At 43.6% G+C, this 20,550-nt stretch overlaps 1 protein-coding gene across 1 annotated transcript in view; it reads right to left on the reverse strand.

The window, feature by feature from the left end:
- Positions 1-20,550, reverse strand: part of zfpm1 (zinc finger protein, FOG family member 1) — a 108,764-nt gene that overhangs the window by 19,461 nt on the left and 68,753 nt on the right. The window contains exon 4 of the mRNA XM_086302073.1: positions 8,473-8,606. Coding sequence (XP_086158199.1) covers positions 8,473-8,606 — 134 coding nt within the window. The remainder of the gene's footprint in view (positions 1-8,472; positions 8,607-20,550) is intronic.

Genomic DNA, 20,550 nt, shown 5'->3' on the forward strand with positions numbered 1-20,550 from the left:
AGCTGCAAAATCCTCTCCTACATTAAATGCTTCAAACAGTTTGTGGGAATTTAATAAGCTGCTCTGCTCCTTTCCTGACCTTTTCAACCATGGCCGTTCATTCACTCCCCTCACAGAATCATTCATTCAATCATCCCAATTCACTCTCTTCCTCCCTTCTCCACTTTCACTGTCTCTCCTGCACCGCCTCCTTCCTTTTATGCACCTCTTTCTTTCTTAATCTCCGATTCTTTTTCCTCTCCTCTCCTCTCTCATTCCTACACTTCCGTCCGTCCGTCCATCTGCCTGCCCCTCCTTCCACCGTCCTATCTCTCCCTCTTTTCTCAGTCCGTCTCTCGTTCTATCTCTCGGCCACAGGAAATAGTTTCTTTTGCAATCCAGAGAGTTGGAGGGGTGTACTCACTGTCCCAAACAAAGAGGTCACTGTGTGAATCCTCCAAAAATACAAAGAAGAAAAGGAAGGCAGATAAAATCAGAAACCTACTCTCATCCGCCTCTCGCATACAAACACACATGCACACACTTTACCTCCGCTGTACTCGAGCAAAGCATTTCCCTAACATTCAACAGAGACACAAGATACTTTTTTCTTTTTAATGCTGTGTATTCTGCACACACAGGATAAATGCTGTCAGTACAGTATACAGCCAAGGCTAGGTGGCAGCTAGTGAAAGCTTATTCCCTTTAGCAGGGGTGCTCCTACACAGCCGCATGTATCGCCGCACACCTCAGAGAAGAGAAGGAATGAGGAAAAAATAGAGGGAGTCTGGTTTGATGAGCTGCATGCAAATGACATGTAAAAATATAAAACTGCGATACTTAAAACGGGGGCTGAGATAAGAGATTTGAAAATGAGGCACTCTTGGAAAGCGGGCTCCTGAACTGCAGGAGATGAGGCTCAGAGATAGACAGGATAGAGGTTTTCCCTCTCCTCTTCTCTCCTCTCCTACGCCACCACCACCTCCTCCTCCTCCTTTTTCCATCCTCCTCCACCCTGCAAAAGCCGGTGCAGATGACAGCGAGATGCAGATACCAGCCAGTCACTGCCACTGAGTGATGAACACATCCTCCCTCCTTCTTGTTTAACCCTCGTCTTCCACGGTTTTCTCACCTCTCTTCCACTTCTCTCATATTTCTCTTTGTTCCTAATGTTTTGTTTCCCTCCTTTCTGTTCGGCCATCCTTTGTTCCTTCTCTCTGGGCCAACTCTATCAGTATCGGTCTATTTTATCTTTTTTGAGGGAGTTTTTTCCTCTCTCCTGGGGTGATAGACTCTTCTGTCAGAGCCAGACTGACAATCAGACAGCTACTGTCACGATGTGGGGAAATCATATGACAGGTGAGGGTAAATGTAGCCAATACTGAGCACGCTGATTCAGTCAGATGGATGCTGGTTCCCCTTAATGCCATGATGGTCAACATTTTCAGCCATAACGTCTATCACTCAAGGGTTTTACCCCCCCTTAAAAGCTCTAGTTGTTGACATATTTAAAGCTACAGTATAATGTCAGCTCAGTCAGGACCACTGTAGTCAGAAGAGCAGGAATTTATATCTAGAGTTGTGAAACCTTCTCATCCTTTCACACATTATTCACAACAGATGACAATAATTAAGATGCAACATTAAAAGGTGGGAGGTGGGTTGCAGAGTGGCTTGCAGCAACTTAAATAAAAATATGATAGTATATGATACATGAGAATTGGCAATTGGATGTGTAGAAGAATATCAACTGATCTGCAGGAATTACAGCTGAGCTTAACTTTGTCGCCTGGCTGAACTGATGCTATGCTCGACTTAGAGCATGCTTAGCCGTTTGTGCTGCGATGCATTTTCGAGTGGAAGGATTATTTCTAGAGGGACTCAGTCAGACGTGACAGAATCAATTAGGGAATAGGGAATATCTAGGCAACCACACTGATCTCAAGCAGGGATTAGCACTACCTTTGAGAAGGCAACGATATGTGTGTTGTTAAGTTTGTTGTGTTTTCCGTTTGACGTGCAGTTACTACTTGCAGTCCTTACCAAAATGAAATTAGCTGAATACAAAGCTAAGCAAGAGCCAGTTTAACTTGTGATAGAAGGTATGACAGCCTGAAAGTAGCAGCTACCGCTAGCTAAAAGTTTTTTTGGGTCGATAAGGTCCGCCAGTGATATTCGATATTTGAAATGGTTGTTTGTGGGAAAGCTAACATAACGTGGACAAAGCCAGCAGCAAAGGGTCACCATGCCAGCAGCTTTTCTTTGTATGATTGCAATAGCTTTTGATTACACTGGCCAAGATACCAGTCAGAGGTCCCATGGCAACCTATGGTCACTAGTGACTGCTTAGTGAGTTGTTACTGTAGGTTGTTGGCTGTTACTGGGTAAAAGTGCTTGCAAAGATAGTGCTCCAAAAAAACCTTCTTGTAATTGCTTTGGTTGCTAAAACTTCTGCGACTTATCTGTTAGCGACCAAAGCAATCGTAAAGAGGTTTTGGATTTAGCACCGTATTCTGCCAACAAAGTGCAGCAAATAGTCGGGGAAAACACATCCAGCCATTTAAGCTTGTGTGACCAGCTGCTGCTGTTGTTGGTTCATTAAACCGCAAAGAGAGTGCAGTGCAATACTTTAAAATCCAACAAAACAACACCAAGGTGATGCGATTCGGCCATGACCACTACTGGCGATCTTTGGGCTCTGCCATTGTGGAATCCGCCCACACCTCCTTCAACGGTGTCCTTGAGCTGGAGTTGGAGGATGAAGGAGAAATAAATGAAATGGTAACCATGCACTTTTAGCAATGTAAACAAGGGTTTTGCCAAATGATATTCAAACACAGACTTCCCATCCATGATATTTCTCAGCTAGCTACTACAAGCCACGAGCCAACAAAGATAAGCATGGCTTCATATCACATTTGACTTCATTTTTGTGTATGCCTCAGGGTGCGGGATGAGTTATCTCAAATATTTAAACATTTTACTGCAAGATAGCACAGGGATTCGATATATGAATACTTTAAAATGCAGGTAAAGGGAGACGTTTAAAAAACATTTTTTCCTGTGTCTTTAATGCTAAATATTATTGTTGTTGCACTCTGCCTCTGTTTTAGGAACGCCACTTATGTCTCACGTTCTTCTGGGGGGCATCACAGAAGGTGTCTCAACACTCACCGTAATCATCGATTTGTCATCTTCTGAAGGAGCACCATTTTAATTAACATTCTAATTTGATGGGCGGAGGAGAGAAAGAAACACAGAGGCTGAGAAACACTGTTGATGAGTCCAGATAAACTGCAAAAGATCAGAATCAGGATGTAAACAAACCGATTCAGAGTCAACACACATACACAAAAAAAAGAAAAAGGAAAAACGAGGAGAAAACTGCTTGAGAGACAGTAAGGAGGAGACGGTGATCACCTTCACTCGTCCTTCTCGGGGAGTGAGGGAAAGAGGAAGTGGAGAGTAGATGAGGTAGAGGGGAAGAGAGATAGAGAGTGAGAAGAGACTACCCAAAAAGTGTTTGAAAAGCCGTGGGTGGCGCGCCTTATCGCCCCAGTTCTCCTGGAGAGATTATTGGGGGATTAGTGCGAACGCTTGTTTCTAAAACATGATGAAAAGACGTTTGGCGCGTGATAACGCTTTGAACTCCCCTACTCTACTCCTTCTAGGATCGTGCCTTGGGGCTGCCTTTCCACGAAAGACAAGATTGGGGTGGGGTGAGCTGTTGGGTGCTGTTGAAGGGGGGGGAACAATAGGAACGATGTAAGCGGAGTTTCTCCTGTGGTGCAGACTTCTTCTAGGACATCTGTCCTTTTGGAAGATGCAACAGATGCAGCAAACTCTGCTCCCTCTTTAGCATCATCACTTCATCCTTCATTTGAGCTAAAATTTCACAAGTCCTACAACTTCTATCCAATCGCACGCAACCGCACTATCAGTTAATTAAAGCAGGATCCAATCAGAAGAAGCGGAGATATAATATCAGATCTGTTATGTGCGATCCAATCAGAAAAGCAGCAGTGGCGTGCTCGCTCCTGGGTTGCCATGGGAGGCTCGCCGAGGAGGACCTGGTTGTTCACTCAACCAAAAACTGTGAGGAATCAGCAGCCAGCTGATCAGTTGATCAGTAAACATTATTATACCCTGTTCTAAAGTCCAACAGCCATATCAGCCAGAATATATTTAAATAGATAAATGGTTTTACGCCTCTTTCTCAAGAGATGCAAATGGCAGAATTTCCATATGACACAGGCCAGTTAACACGCTGCTAATCTAATGAAGGAGATCTGTTGGAGGGAGAACGAGAACTGGATCTCATCTGCCTCTCTCCCTCGCTCTCTCTGCCCCACCCTGATTTCTCAGAACTCACACCCATGCATAAAACAACACACAGCTAAGGAACCATCAAAGGCGCAGTTCGACAAAGAAAAATATCTCTGATGTTTCTGTACGTGTTTCTGCACATCCAAACACAGTGTTGTTGAGTCACTGGGTAGACCTGGTATTGAAATCTTATGGGCCCAAGTTAGTTGAGGGAGGTTAATTGAGAAAGAGTGAAGAAGGCCAATACTGCAAGGGGTGGGGCTGAGAATGGGCCGTGCCAATCTTACCAAGAAATGAAGTGAAAGCATGTCCAAATGCCAGTACAGTGCAGTGGGGAGGGTTGTGTCAGGAAACGCCTCGATATCTGAGCCAAACAAAAGGCAGATCAGCCAAAAGAAGAAGAAAGAGTACCTTCCTCAGGTCTGATTCAATAAGGTGTGGCACCAGAGCAAACTGGGTTTGAAAATGTCAGTATTTACAACGAGAGCGTGGTGAGCAGACTCAGTTGCAATATGAGTTTCTGTCTCACACACAAAATATGAGGAAAAGTATATTTAGTCTTACAAACTGACTTACTAATGTTTGCGACACACAACTTCCATGAACTGCGCTGAAAAAAAAGAAAAGCATGTCCTATGTTTTAGTTATTTATTTTTGTATTTGATACTGAAACAAACTGACTGCCCCTGAGTTTAGGAAACAGCACGACATTTGTAAATTGCCCTGAAGAGGGGAACTCACACACGTCATTTTGACCCGTTTATTTAATCCGGAAGAATGAAAAGTGAAAGTTTTACTTTTGTTTGGTATTTTATCATAAAAATATTATTTTATTCTTATACAGAAACCACCAGGACGCATTAGAGAATGGAGGAATTGTGGAAAACTTTGGTCCCTTTCTATTATCTGGGAATAAATTACACCGAAAGTCAAAGGCCTACTGTAAGAATAAGACAACACAATATTAAACAGTTTTCACATTTTCTGTTAATCACTTTTTTGGGGGGGGGGGGGTTAGTTAGAAGTTCAAACAATATCCAATAAACCTGTGACACATCCAATGTGATCTCCGTTATTGATGAAGCGTCCTTGTTTGTTTTGTAACAAAAATACTTCATCTATAGCAACAGCGATGATAACGTGACGATTAGTTGAAGCTAATGAGGAAATACTTCAAAAGCTGACATTTGAGATGATTTGGAGGTGGATTAGTGCACATGACACAGGGAACTAGTTTATCTTGGAAGGAAGCTTTAACATCAAACACTGAAGTTATGTGAGTGGTATACAGTGCAACCCACATAACCTTTATGAGGGAACGCACTATTTAAGGAACAATATTTGTCTTTCAAAACTGACATTTTGCTCTCAAAATACTCAAAATATCTCAAAACACTGATATATATCCTGCTAGAGATTCCAACTGTTTTACATAGATTTGACAGAGACATCCTAACAACTAAGAGGCTGTAGGCTAACCCAGATTCATTATTAGTTAGTATGCACTTTCAGACCCAAACTCACATCTAAAACCCTGATGTTGGCCAGCAGATCGGGGTGAAAAGATACATTTAAATGATAAAAGCCATGAAAACTGTGCATTTTTTTAATTCATAAATTCAAATAAAAGCTATGTGAAATGAGTTTATCATTAGCATTGAAAGTGTTTTAGGCTCACACTTTGGCAGAGCAGAAGAAGATGAGCAGATTTCTCCTCCCCAACAGACTAAGGAGGATAGCCCTGACCCCTGCTGACCCAGGAGGGAGGGAGGCGGGGAAGGATTGAGGGTTGGATAGAGGGCGGGGGTGGAGGGGGGAATGGAGTGACAGGGGGAGAAACACAGGAGGAATGTGAGATTACGGCCACTATCTCCAGCAGATACCGAAGGTCCGTCTCCTCACTCCTTTAGTCCGCAGATAGGAAGGGGGGAGAGGGGAGGAGTGGGGACAGAAAATGAGGAAGAAGAGGGAGAAAATGAGTTTTTAAGAGTCAGGACGAGATGCTTTCCATATGAATGCCAAGACCTCAGAAGAACAGAAAAAGACTATACAGTTTAGAGGAGGAATAGGACAGTATGGGCAGCGGAAGGGGAGGGGAGGAACAAAAGGTGATGGGTGAGCGTGTATGTGTGTGTATGTGAGAGTGTTAGAGCGCGCGCGCGCACACACACACACAAACATCTATCTGTACACTCAGAACCACACTGATAATAAACGAAATCTTAGAAATGAGAGCCTATCAAGCGGGAATCAATCACTGGGGTTTGTTGTCCAGGAGGATGGCGCCATGTGGAGATAAAAGACAGGCGGACGTCTGGGGAGGGCAGGGAGGAGAAGAGGGGAGAGGATGGAAGAGGATAGGACTCTGATGGAGAAAGGCCAGGATGTGTGGTATAAACTCCATCTAAATTTGAACGGGAGTCTTTTTGTGGACTGATGAGAAACTGGTTTGGATGCAGATGCGCACAAAATGGGCTAACCTGACGCCTTTAAAAGCTGAGAAAAAACTGAAGATCAAGCCACAAAAATCAATCAATCAGTACAAGAATTTTGGGCAGGGAATGGCTGTGTGCGTACAACCCTGTGTGTGTGTGAGGCTTAGTGTTCGTATAAGAGTGCGTTCCATGCCAGGAAGCCTCTCCCAGCATCAGTATCATATGATTAAGATGGACTTGCGCATGATGCACAAACCCATCCTCTGATAGGGCTCCATCCGGTCCCACACACTGTTCCCAAGGAACACACACACACATAAATACATTGCACACATTTCCAACCACTGTCTCACACATGATAAGATTTGTACTCATTGTCTGCAACCATCTGACCTCTGACCTGACCAGTGGAAATCCCTTCAGTCAGGTTTCTCTGTAGTGTTTCACTTCACCCTGGTTTGCCCTCAGCTCTGTGTTACAGTGCAGAGGTGGTATAGATCAGCATGCTGAAACTCTAACTTTAAACTTTAAATCCAATAATCACTTAGGCTTAGATGGTTTCAGAGTTCTATAACAACATATTGCAACCAAAAGGCAAATTATTTCTATTAATTTAAAAGAAAATTAGATTTGAGCTTTGGCTGAGAAATAATGTTTATTTATTTGGACAGCTCAACTTTTAAAAAGAAAGATTTATTACAGCAGCTGAATACAGTTTGATGCCCAAGCTGGTGGTGGTTGCAGTTTAAATAAGCCGCCAAAGTGGGAAGCTGTGAACACGACATGAGGAAAGGGAAGCCTGACTGATGTAGCTTGCAGGCTTGGCTCCATTATTAACATTGGTACACTGCAGAAAACAGACAACTGGAATAATGAGCCTATAAAACATCAACTCTGCTGCATGACATCAGCAAAAGTGGCACTGAAAGAGAATAAGGCTAGGCTGCTTGCTGCCACCACAGATGTCCCGGGACCAGCAACACAATCACAAACTAGTTGACTAAGACCGCTTTCACTAAGGTTAACTATATGAGGACAGCCCACATTAATCGTAGTGTTACTGTAGCCACAATAAAGAGCCTTCAGGAACCCTGAGAAGCTCAGGACTGGACGAGGACTTTTTTCATTTATCTCACTGGACAAAAATCCTAGTAGCTGACAGCGTATGAGGTCTTCACACTACTGGATAAAATACTCCAATACTGGACCTGTTCCTGCGTAACCTGCCTGATGATCTCCTACTTCAGTGTCCAACGATGCTAAAAACAAAGCTCCATGTAATAAACTAGATGGTAGGCTGTGGTAGCAACCATCTGAGAAATTCAACCTGCTTAATGTGAGTTCTCACATCAACTTGAAAGTTGCTTTAGAGCCACAAAAATTCAATATTCATTATTTTAGCAGGAAAACATAGTCTGGTAGATTTATTGTATCCAAATCCAAACATAACAAAGTCATAAAGAATATCACGTCTAGCGTTTAAACTTTTAAATGATCAATCCTCTGTTGGTCTCTGAGCCGTCCATGCTACACAAAGTTTACTCGTGCTTTCATGTTGCAGAGACGGCGGTTAAGCCAACACTTTGCTAAGCAGTGCAAACACAGTAAAATACACAGGAATCGTTACCATAGACATAATTCTATATTTAAATCTTAAACAGCTCCATGCTGGAAATTCAGCACAGTGCCAGAGAACTTTAAGCCGTGGTAACCACACTGGACGAGCTCTTACCTCGGTCTCCTGCTCATCGGTGCTGCTCTGTGATTGGACGATTCCTGGGTAGGGGCCCCATACTGTGTCTGGAGAGAGGTCTCTTACTGTCAGCACACTGCTGTCGCCACCTTCATCACTTAGCTCCAGGTCATCTGGGAAGCAGGTGGGAAACAGAGGAGGAAATAACATTAAATAAGCCCAGAGTGGTTTAAATATTCATGTGCCGAAGAGATCATGAAGAGGTCTCTTCATCGGGAGCATGATGTAAAAACCTTGAACGCACCATTCATCAGAAAAGCTTTGAGGGTCAGTGCCACAGTGCAGGCCGTATCGGTGGCTCAAAAGACAAAAAACTCAATCAGCATGTGGCTTGAACTTGACCTGAACCCTCAGAGGAGCTCAGCCCAAACAGAAAATACTGTCAGCAGCTCAACAGCAGGGGGAGTTTGATACAAGCACAGTGCTTTCTGTCCTGGCCGGTTCAAACAGGGGAAACTTCTTGTGCACTTCCTCAAAGTGAAAAGATAAGTGCAGAAGGATGGCAGTGACAGCTGTGGTCTGAGCCCGCTGCAGCCCAGATAGAGGCAGATAGCAGGCACGGAGGACTGAACCATCTATTTAAAAACTTAGAGACAGCTCGGACTGTGAGAGTCTCTCGTTTAGAGGAGTCTCTGAACATCTGAGGATAAATGAACGAGACTGCAAGTGAGTGCTGTAACGGGAACTCTGACTAGATGGGATTAACAGCAGCAGTTACACAAGCAGCCCTGCGGTCTGCTTATTGAGGAGTTCTCTTGTTATAACCGTCCACCTACTTCTCTGATCAAAATACATACAAAATCTGCCTGCCCTCCTCTCCAGCTCCCCCTCAGCTCAACCAAGAGCTGTTTCGGGGGGGGGGGGGGGGGGGGGGGGGGGGTCGGTCTAAAGTGGCGGGCCTGATAAGAGTGTTTGTCTAACACTCTCCATGTCAAAACACTCATCTATCTTCTCTGTATCTATCCCCACCAGAGAACAACGGACAGACGCTGATAAAATGGCTTTCCCACAGCCGGTTGGGGGTGGGTGAGTGGGTGAAGGAGGTGATGTTGGTGGGTTTGGGGTTATGGAGGGGGAGGAAAAAAAGCAGGAAGAAGTGCGGTTTGGAGAAAGAAAAAAAAGTAGACGTTAATTCAATGAAATGAGTCCTTACAAGCCAAGGAGCGGTTGGAGATATTGTTTTTGCTGTGAAAGAGAGTTTTGTGGCAAAGGCGCACAGGAAGTGGTGTTTTTCTCTTAACTCAGAGCTCAGAGTTGCAATTAGACTCAGCCCAGTATGACGAATAACACACAGGTGCTATACTGAGAACATTCAATAGTAACTGATGGTATCAGTTTTATCAACCTCAGGTTGTGCACTCAGAAAACACACCACAACCAGCCGTGCTTTCTCGTTCTTCTGCCCCTGTGAACAGAAGAGTGTGATACTGATGCCTGATGCCAGACGCAACAGGAGCTGGCCCGACCTGCTGTGCTTGGGTCAGGTTGGGCTGAATTTTTTATTGTGTGACTCGGGTTCTTTTTTTAATCTCTTAACATCCACCAGGTTACCAGTGACCTGCTTAGGTTCAGATTCAGGGTCACACCTACCCCTTTATATAGAATTTGTTCATATTTTGGCATCCAGACAACATTCTGAAAAAAAAAACGCATATTCAACATGTGACTAAACTGCAGCTTAACTCTAGTTCTAACTGATTCACTGCGAGTTAAATAGTGCTTAAAATTTGGGCTACATGCACCAAACTAGAGCTGGGTATCGTCACTGATTTCTAGAATCGATTCAATTCCGATTCACAAGGTCCCGAATCGATTCGATCCACGATTCGATTTACTTCGATTTAATTCGATTCGATTCGATTTAAATCTGGGAAATTTTGACAGTCAGAAATATTATAATTCAGATCAGTACATTTACATATTTTTGTATCAATAAAAAGGAAGCTGACACTCGCAAGACTTTATCAAAGGTGTGAGCGTCACAGCAGATGCCTTTGTGTCAAAGTAGCTGAAGATAAAACACAGAAAAACATGAAGGTGACTTTCCTGGCCTAGATTTTATAAAAATATTCTGCAGTACATCAAAAACGAAAGAAAACCATTAATCAACATATGAACATTACCTCTGAAGTTACAGCGGTTTTATTAGAGACACGGTTAAGCGTTTTGCATTTTGAATAATTTTAAAACGTTTAAATTTGTTCAGTATTGAACAGCAGAAATTAGGTTTTCTTTTCGGAAGAATGTAAAAGGGAAAAAAACAGCGGCTGACAGAGCTGTAAACAACAGTAGACTTGTGTAACAAGCAAGCGAATAATGCAGAAAGGGAAACTGTTCTTGAAGTACAGAGAGAGAGAGAGAGAGAGAGAGAGCTGTGCATGGCAGTGGAAGCAAAACAGTAAAAGTCAGAGTGAATTCATGACGATGTTTATGTGAAGCGTTTGGATCTTCTTCTGCTGCTGGTTCGGTCAATATTGTTTGGAGAGAGATCAAACTAACAGCTTTAGAATCTGCTCATAAAGGGCGTGAACACAAAGCGTGGACCCGCCGAAACATCAGAATCAGCGAGCTGTCGGCTTTCAGCCCCGACCGTGAGAAAGGCGACATCTCACTGATTCTGATCCGCGGGTCGCGCTGTGTGTTTAAGTCTATGTGCAGAATCCGTGTACCTGCTCTCATTTACTGTCTTAACTGTTTGGTGGTTCTTGAAATTTTGTGAGATGTCACCAGAGATTCTGGCATTTCGGGCAAAATAAATTTATATTAAAAAAATCGATTCAGGATTTTAATGAATCGATTTTACATTATCCAAGCCAGAATCGATTTTAATCGATGAATCGATTATAAAAACCCACCCCTACACCAAACCCTGGTTCGGGGCATTGTTGGAGGCAGAGTGGGTCAACGTCAGGAGGGGACTTTCACAAATATCCCACAGTGCCGCTGCAGATCAAATTTAAGGACAAAATGGTTAAACAACTAACGGCTGCAGTTAGCCGACGCCTAACAATCTGTCCCTTAATTCTGGGGACAGATTGGCCGAGGTTTAATAACCTTTAGAGCAGTGCGTAGGGATGTGCTCACGACCTTTAGCGGCGTGTGGTGCCTGCGCTGCACGCGATGACGCAGGGTTGTTTGATACTGTCTCTGGGGACAAGGAGACGGCAGGGACTTCTTGTAAGCCCCTTCTGGCTCCAGTGGTTCACTCCACAGGAGACCCCACTAGAGCGGGATGACACCCTAGGAAGAGGGACGACCCAGTTGTTGATGCCTGAAAGTCGCCAGGAAATTATTTTCCAGGCGGCTCATTACAGCCCCATGGCAGGGCTTGTGGGACACGAAAACCTCTGGATCGATTCATGGCCCGATTTTATGGAGTGTCAGCTGGTTAACCAGTCGCTGATTCCAAAAAATCTTTTGCACCTGTTACCATTAATGAAGGTCACGTTTGAGCGCATTGGCATGGACCTCATTGGGCCACTTGGATTGAGTACACTTGGATTGTATTAGTTCTGGTGGATAATGTAACACAATATCCCGAAGCAATGCCGCTGCATATCATTTCTGCAAAGAGTGTGGCGTAGGCAGTATTTCTGGTCATCTCCTAAGTTGACATCCCAAAAGAAATACTGACTGACCAGGCCACATAGTTTATGTCTCACACACTAAAAAGAGCTGTACAAATTACTGGGCATTAACTCTGTTTGGACCATCGTCTACCATCCTCAGACTGACGGGCTGGTGGAAGTTCAGAAGTTCATTCATGAGGATGAACTCAACTGGGATCGCTGGTTAGACCCTCTGTTGTTTGCAGTGTGGGAGGTGCCCCAGGCCACTTTCCAGCACCTCAGTTGTTGCGTCCACAACCTGCAAATGCTGCTGCCCACTTGGATGATATTATCATCGACACTAACACTTGGGCGGAGCATATGCAGCAGGTGGCCGTGGTCCTGGAGTCCCTGAGGTAGGCTGGGCTCACGACCAACCCAAAGAAGTGTGCAGTTGGACAGAGGAAGGTACAATATTTGGGGTACCACTTGGGAGGTAGGCAGGTGCACCCACAGGTTGGGAAAACAACAGCCATCATTTCTTTCCCACACCCCAATACAAAAAGGGAAGTGGTGGGTGTGGCTGATTACTACCGCTGGTTTGTGCCTGGTTTTGCAGAGCTGACCAGCGCCTTGAGTGATCTCAGCTGAAAGGGTGCCCCAGATCGGGTCCAGTGGACAGAACAGTGCCAGGTGACGTGAAGTAGGATCTCTGTGGGGAGCTGCTGCACCACACCTAACTTTTCCCTCCGTTTTATCTTGCAGACGGATGCCTTGAACAAAGGGCTTGGGGCGGTTTTGTCCCAGCAGTTAAGGGGGCTGACCGCCCTGTTGTGTAAATCAGCCGGAAGCTGTCAGAGAGACCAGATACAGCACGGTGGAGAAGGAGTGTCTGGCCATCAATTCGGCGGTTGACTCTCTTCGCTATTACCTCTTGGGCTTGGCCGCATGGCTCTCCAGCCTCAGGTGGGTGGTGGAGGTATGTGGCAGAGGTGTGGTCTGCAGGTCCACTGCAGAGGAGGGGTGGTGCAGTGGGCTTGAGGGGGAGGCTGGCATTGCAGCTGGGAGCAATTCAGTAATTACACTCTTCTATTTCAGTGATGCTGAGACCTGGAGGAAGGGAGGACAGGTGGAGACAGCTGGAAAGCTGTCAGGACGATGGACTTAGTGACTGAGAAAAGCACATTTAAATAAAACACTGTCACAAGCACGCTGGGTGTCTCGAGTCTTTACTGGGGTCACGCACATAGAGTCTGAAGCTACAAAGTATAGCTGGTCTGGACTTGAGACACAAGACAGGTGTCAGATTCTCTTTGGACATGAGATTTCCCGTTTTGAAATCTGATGCTGAGCCAAAAATGAGTCCTCAGTCTGTCCTCCTGGCAGCAGAGTCTGAAGTCCAGTAATCTCCTATCACCCAGTGGGGCCTCAGTTTGGTCACTTTGACCTCTTCCTTATCTCACCACTCCATCAATGTCCAGCCACTCTTTGAGCCATTGGCCAATCCCAACCACATGGAACGCTTATCAGGCTGACCAGCTCTGCTGACCCTAATTGTGAAACGTCATGAGCATTTGACCTTAGTAAGCCAATGCAGATATTAACTTATAAACAAGGCCAACACAAGCATCACGTTGTCAGGTATTCAGCCTCAACATGTTCCAACATTTCCTTTCATGTTAGCTTTTGATGTTGTGACGGGGTCGAGGTTAAACTAACTGTCTAAATGGTTTATAGGATCTGCATGATTGATGTGCAGAGATAAATCAAATACACTGCCTCACAAGTAGCAGACAAAAAAGGGCAAAAAGTCCCATTAAATATGACACTTTTTTTAATGCTTTGGCTTACTGTGAAGTCACGCTGATTACACGATTAGGGGACCCCGCTGCCATGTTCATTGTTAAATTATGTGATTCTGCCTGCCACCGGGTGCATGCTCTTCAAAGAAAATGAAAGCTCAGTTACACAACCAAAAGAGGAAGAGGGTGAGACTTTAGTTTTCTGCAGCAACTGTCAGTAGGTACCCCCGGGTAACTGAAAGAGTGGATGGTGGAGAAAATGGAGAAACTGTGGAAACTCCACCCAACAAAAGAAAAGGAGCATTGTTTTAAAGATCTAAAGGAGTGAGAGCTGGGGTCTACTGAGCCAACAGCAAGCTAGCCAACTGTTGTTCTGTTTGCTATCAAACATTAAGATCAATGACATAATGGCATGATCAGAAATGGTGGACAAAGGTGAGGCTTACATAAGATAAAAAGGAAAAAAAAGAACTTACTCCTCTCACAAAAAGTGCAGTATGGCCAAGTAGGAAAAAGGGAGGCAGAACTCAAAATGCCAAGCTCACCAAACCTGCAGAGCTTATCGCCAAATGGAGGTTAATATAACGGACTGGGAGTTTGTTCACAGGAAGGATAGCTCGCTGGTCAGTCAGTAAAAAGTGTTATTTATTCAATTCTTGGAAAATGTGGGTGTGTACCCTTATATGTGCATGGACATGCTTTTATGTGCATGGACATGCATGAGCCCATGCTACTGCCAAAAATAAACCTCAGTTCTATATGAAATAGTGGAAAGAAATCTGTGTTTGGCTTTTTTAAATAAGAGTGAGGGTGTATTGATTGTGGCTGGCGTAAATCTTTGACTTTGCATAGTTCTCATGTTTGTTACATTATCATCTAAACTCACAGCATTTTGCTGTTTAATGGCAGCAAAAGGTGCAAAAGGCTTGTTGGTCCATTACTGGCACATGCTAGTTGTAGTAGCACATTAAATCTTGCCAGCCAGTGGTAATTACAGCTTTTTAAAATTGATGTAAAAGATTTCCTTCTAGGAAATCTTCACACTGGGTATCTTTCACAGGTAAAAGCCTCGATTCTGTGTTTTTACCAATATACAACATTAATGGAAACCAAGTGAATGTAACTTGTTAACTATAGTTAGCATCAGTGATGATTCTGTTTAAAAAAAACACTGCCTTTTCATTTGAGAGAAAGTCCTATCGGTTCACTCCACTAATGAGTGCTTCTCACTAATCCCAACAGGTTAGCTGTCTTCACTGGGGTAACATGAGGCCTCCTACAATCCTAATCCCTGTTAATTACACTTCCTGCCCACCACAGACCTGCATAATAACCCACCGCTCCTTATCAATATGGCGGTACTCGCTGCTATTACACTTTCTGCTCCACATGATACTACCCCACATTGTAGTCCACACACACACACACACACACACACACACACACACACACACACACTTATTTTGTTGGATGACCCATTCCAAAAAAACACAGGCCTGGAAGGGCTCGTTATCAATATCAACCAGCTTCTCAGTATCCATGCTGCCCCACTCATTTAGCTGACACACACACACACGCTCGCTTTTTCTTCCACACACACACACATACACACAGGATACACACAGGTACACACATCCAGCATGCACACACCAATACAGCCCCTGTCACCAGCTACCCACACAAAAGCTTATCAATACGGACGCTTCAGCAACCACTGGGGCGTCCAGACCTCTTTGACGAGCCAACACAATAAAACAATCAGTCCGTCATTAATGAAATGACTAACGCAATTAACCGATGAGTGAGGGGAGGGAGAGGACGCACAGAATAATGGTGAGACAGCGAGCCGAGCTGAAGGTGGCAGGCAGCCGTTAGAAGAGAGCAGGACAGTTTTGATTATGTCGTTACAGGATTTATGGATCAGTGCTGCTTTTCTTGTCGTCCCGACAGTTTAATCAGCGTGTTGTCGATGGAAATTACACAAATCAGCGTTATTACAGTTTACAGATTTGCTAATGAGTTTGATATTGATGTATGTACAATATAAAGATGATTAAAACCATAAAAGACGGCACCATCTATTGTTGACTTCATTGATGACTGAAAGGTGAAAAAGCCTGTTGGTCAATAAATGAGAGGATTCCCCCCATCCTCATCACTCTCACAGAAGGCATGTATGTGTTAAAAAGACAGAAGCATTCAAAGATTTCAGTCCCGGGCCATAATGCCCGAGGCAGCAGCTGAGATTGTTTAGCACATATCGTTAAAGATTTAGCGGTGATTAATTTGGGAGGGGTGGAAGGTTTATGGCTGCCTTGATGAAGTTATTGGTTAGACATGCTTTAGTCCGCAAAGGTCAGTGAATGTAACACTGACTCATGGCTTTATATTGAGCTCATCTTTCATGTTTTAAAGAGATAAAGCTTAAAACGGTGCCACATACCTCACAAACACTAAACATTTGAAGGAAAAAAAACCAAACAAATCTGAAGTGATTGTGAATCCATCAAGTCTTTAATGTTGCTCGTTCATTTTATTACTTTTTTTTGTAAGATTCATTTGCTGGGAAAAAAGTACGAGGAACAAACGTGTTCTTCTATGCTCAGCTGGTTAGATTAATTGTTGATACATCTTCAGGTATATTCAGCTTGGAAGGAAAATTAATTAAACCTGCAGGTGGGCTGTTATCTTAAATGATATGTCATATTATTATTAAATGCTTACTTAGTGGAAACTGTCCACAACTTTGGGAAGGATCCAAAACAGAACTCTCGCCCAGAGATGGGGAAGCAGATTTTGCTGGCTCCAAGGCATCAGAGTTTAATAAGATACTTCAGAAGTTTCCAGTCCGTTCATTTCTTTCCTGTTTTGGAAACAATAACTTGAGGGGTGGCTTTTAGTTGTATTGGAGGCCCAAACTGAAGAAATGCTGGTTTCACAATGAGTTTTTATACCATTGAATCTTTACAATGTCACCGACGGGGGGGGGGGGGGGGGGGGGGGGGGTGTCCTTATATGGTAATAGCTATGGCTGTTTAAATTCTCTGATGATGATGAGGGGTGCCAATCAGAAGAAAGTGTTCTTAAATGGCTAAGAGCTAAAACAGGTTTTTTGGGACAGCAGAGAGAGCGAGGGGCTGAATTGGCCCTAGGATAATACAAAGAGGAATCATTTTGAACTGTTAATCATGCAAAGCTACCAAGGAAAAAAATTACAGTGCTAGAAATTATATAAGGTCTAATTTAAAATGATCTGCTACATTTTGATACACATGGATCAGGCTTAACATTATGACCACCTGTCTAATACCAAACCAATCCTGAACTGTCTTTGTTCCATTTCAGGGAATCACATTATTCCCGTGCGTGTACACCTGCAACAATGCTTAGTTAGGTGATACATGTCAGAAGGTTGGCTAAAGCATCACAGGACCCGCTTGCCTTTTTCCCATAGTTGAGCCTGATGCCAGGTGTTCCCCAGTCAAAGGAAATGGGATTCATCAGACCAGGCCACCTTCTTCCGTTACTCTGTGGCCTAGTTGTGATGCTCCCGTGCCCACTGTTGGTACAGGGGATGGGCACCCTGACTGGTCTGCAGATATGCAGCTCTATGTGCAGCAAACTGCGATGCTCTGAAACCGTTCTATCAGAACCAGCATTAACTTAGCATCAAGCTCATCTGTGTGATTCTCTTCCCACATGCATCAATGAGACCTGACACGTGACCCTTTAGCTGCTTCACACCGTTCCCACACTCACATACTGACCGCTGAAGATCGGGAACACCCCACAAAGCTCAAGCTTTGGCGATATTCTGACCCAAACATCACAACTTGGCTCTCACCAAATTTACTCAAGTACTTACGCCTATTTTTCCTGCTTCTAACATTAACTTTGAGGAAATTTTTTCACTTTCACTGCATAATATATCCCACCCACTTACAATTGCCCTGATGAAGAGATAATCAGTGTAATTCTCTTCACCTGCCAGTGGTTATAATATTATGCCTGATCATTATAATTACTGCATGACTGTGAATGACTAGATTTTCTACTGAGCCCTGTCCCCTTAAATTTAGATTCCCAACAGCTAAAAATTACTCTGGTTCAAGGGAAGCCTTTCTTTCACACAAACAAGTTGTTAAACAGAATATCTTTCTAGTTTATTCTGTGACTTTCATATATTATCATTTTACATAATGGGAAATGATCAAAAAAAGAAAAAGCAAAGCCACATGAGAGCACTGTACCTGCTCATCCGAGGGACCGAGTATCCTCAACAAACAGCCTGCCCTTACTGGATATCAGTGAAGAATAAGTGGTGAAAAGAGAAAGGTGTAACCCTACACTGATGTTCTTCTCTATCCGGCCTAATTGATTTTTAAAAAGACTATTGTTGATATCAAATGAGCACATCGCACCAGAGCCATTGATTTTTTGACACCATACAACAGGAAATCTTTATCTGCGTGCTGCTCCGACCCCGCACTAATAGGTGGGGTTTAACCTCTGCTGAATGACAAATCCCAACACCTCCCCTTCCTTACACTGTTCTCGCTTCGGCCCTTATGGGAAACACACAGCAAATACTTCAGTTTGGTTAGTATTAGAAAAACGAATGGGGCCTGTGCTCTGTGTTTACACAAAGTGTTAAATCATTACTTTGTCTGCCAAGTCTGCAGGTTGAAAACAATACAGAATGCATTTCAAGTCCCCAGAGAGCCATGTGCTGGACCACCAACCTGAGGAACTGAGTGCAGACTGCAGAAAGAAATACATACTGAACACAGAGACAGCTGACAATCAACTATTATACAGCACTAAACCTGAGTACAATCTAAACATAAATGTTTAAAAAGCACCATGTTAGTTCAAGCAGGCTCAGCTGATTCTACTCTACATACCCAGTTGGCAAATCTCAAAGGAAGCTTTATTTAAGCTACTTGAGCCTGCCTCCAACCGTACGTCACTGCAAGCCACTTTGCACCCCGGCTCCTCCTTTCATGCTGTGTCAGTCCTAAACAATGTCATATCTGTATATCATAGTCATATCAGTCTTGCCTTTATCTACGTAAATGGGTGGAGAAGCCAGAGAACACAAATGAACCACCAAATATAAATTATTAGCTGACAGAAACGACAATCTTTGTTTGACTGAAGCTTTTTCTTTGTAAAAGGTTATGTATGTATGCAAGGGAAACGTGGTATCCCCCCTCACCAAATAGTCTGTATTGATTATGAAACAGTGGTGAAAAATTACCTCTATGGCTACGTTCACACTGCAGGTCTTAATGCTCAATTCCGATTTTTTGATCAAATCAGATTTTTTTGTCTGCTCGTTCACACTACAAATAAAATGCGACAGCAAACGCGCTCTAGTGTGAACGCTCAAAGCGGCCCGCATGCGCAAAAGAAGATGTCACACACAACGCGCTCTGTTTAGACCCAGAGCAACAGTATTGTTTGACTGATGGCCCTTAATATAAAGACTTCGGTCTTCACGTTTCCCAATTTTTGCTTTAAGTTATTTTGTTATTTACATAATAATGTAGATAACCTAATAATGAGGAGCGGTGCTTCAAAGGATAGCTGTAGATTTCTGTCAGAATCTGCAGATTAAACAGTACAAATAAAATGTTTACGTTGTCTTCCCAACAGTTTCACTGACATCTACACTGGATGGCCAGGAAGCGTTCGCGATGTCTTCTCTGGCGCTGATAATTGGCTTCAGTCTTGTGTCGGTGACGTAAAAGGCGGATTTAATGCGACTTGACCGTTCAAACAGCAGTCGCTTTCTAAAACATCGGATATGTATCGGATTCAGTACCACATACGAAAGTGACCCAGATCGGATTTGAAAATATCGGATTTGCGCCGTTCACACTGTCATAGCATGATCGGATATGGGTCGCATAGGGTCAAAAAATCGGATTTGATGCGCTTTCGCCTGCAGTGTGAACGTAGCCTATATGACACAATACAATATGTTAGGCTACGTTCACACTGCAGGCGAAAGCGCATCAAATCCGATTTTTTGACCCTATGCGACCCATATCCGATCATGCTATGACAGTGTGAACGGCGCAAATCCGATATTTTCAAATCCGATCTGGGTCACTTTCGTATGTGGTACTGAATCCGATACATATCCGATGTTTTAGAAAGCGACTGCTGTTTGAACGGTCAAGTCGCATTAAATCCGCCTTTTACGTCACCGACACAAGACTGAAGCCAATTATCAGCGCCCGAGAAGACATCGCGAACGCTTCCTAGCCATCCAGTGTAGATGTCAGTGAAACTGTTGGGAAGACAACGTAAACATTTTATTTGTACTGTATAATCTGCAGATTCTGACAGAAATCTGCAGCTATCCTTTGAAGCACCGCTCCTCTCTTAAACAGCAATAAGGATCATTATTAGGTTATCTACATTATTATGTAAATAACAAAATAACTTAAAGCAAAAATTGGGAAACGTAAAGTCCGAAGTCTTTATATTAAGGGCCATCAGTCAAACAATACTGTTTGTTCTTGGTCTAAACAGAGCGCGTTGTGTGTGACATCTTCTTTTGCGCATGCGGGCCGCTTTGAGCGTTCACACTAGAGCGCGTTTGCTGTCGCATTTTATTTGTAGTGTGAACGAGCAGACAAAAAAATCGGATTTGATCAAAAAATCGGAATTGAGCATTAAGACCTGCAGTGTGAACA

Source organism: Aulonocara sp. 'chitande type north' Nkhata Bay, linkage group LG7 (genome assembly GCF_057382095.1).
Source record: "Aulonocara sp. 'chitande type north' Nkhata Bay isolate Kocher_YH1m ecotype deep benthic linkage group LG7, A_spYH_male_GT1.1, whole genome shotgun sequence".
In the NCBI taxonomy this organism is placed as follows: domain Eukaryota; kingdom Metazoa; phylum Chordata; class Actinopteri; order Cichliformes; family Cichlidae; genus Aulonocara; species Aulonocara sp. 'chitande type north' Nkhata Bay.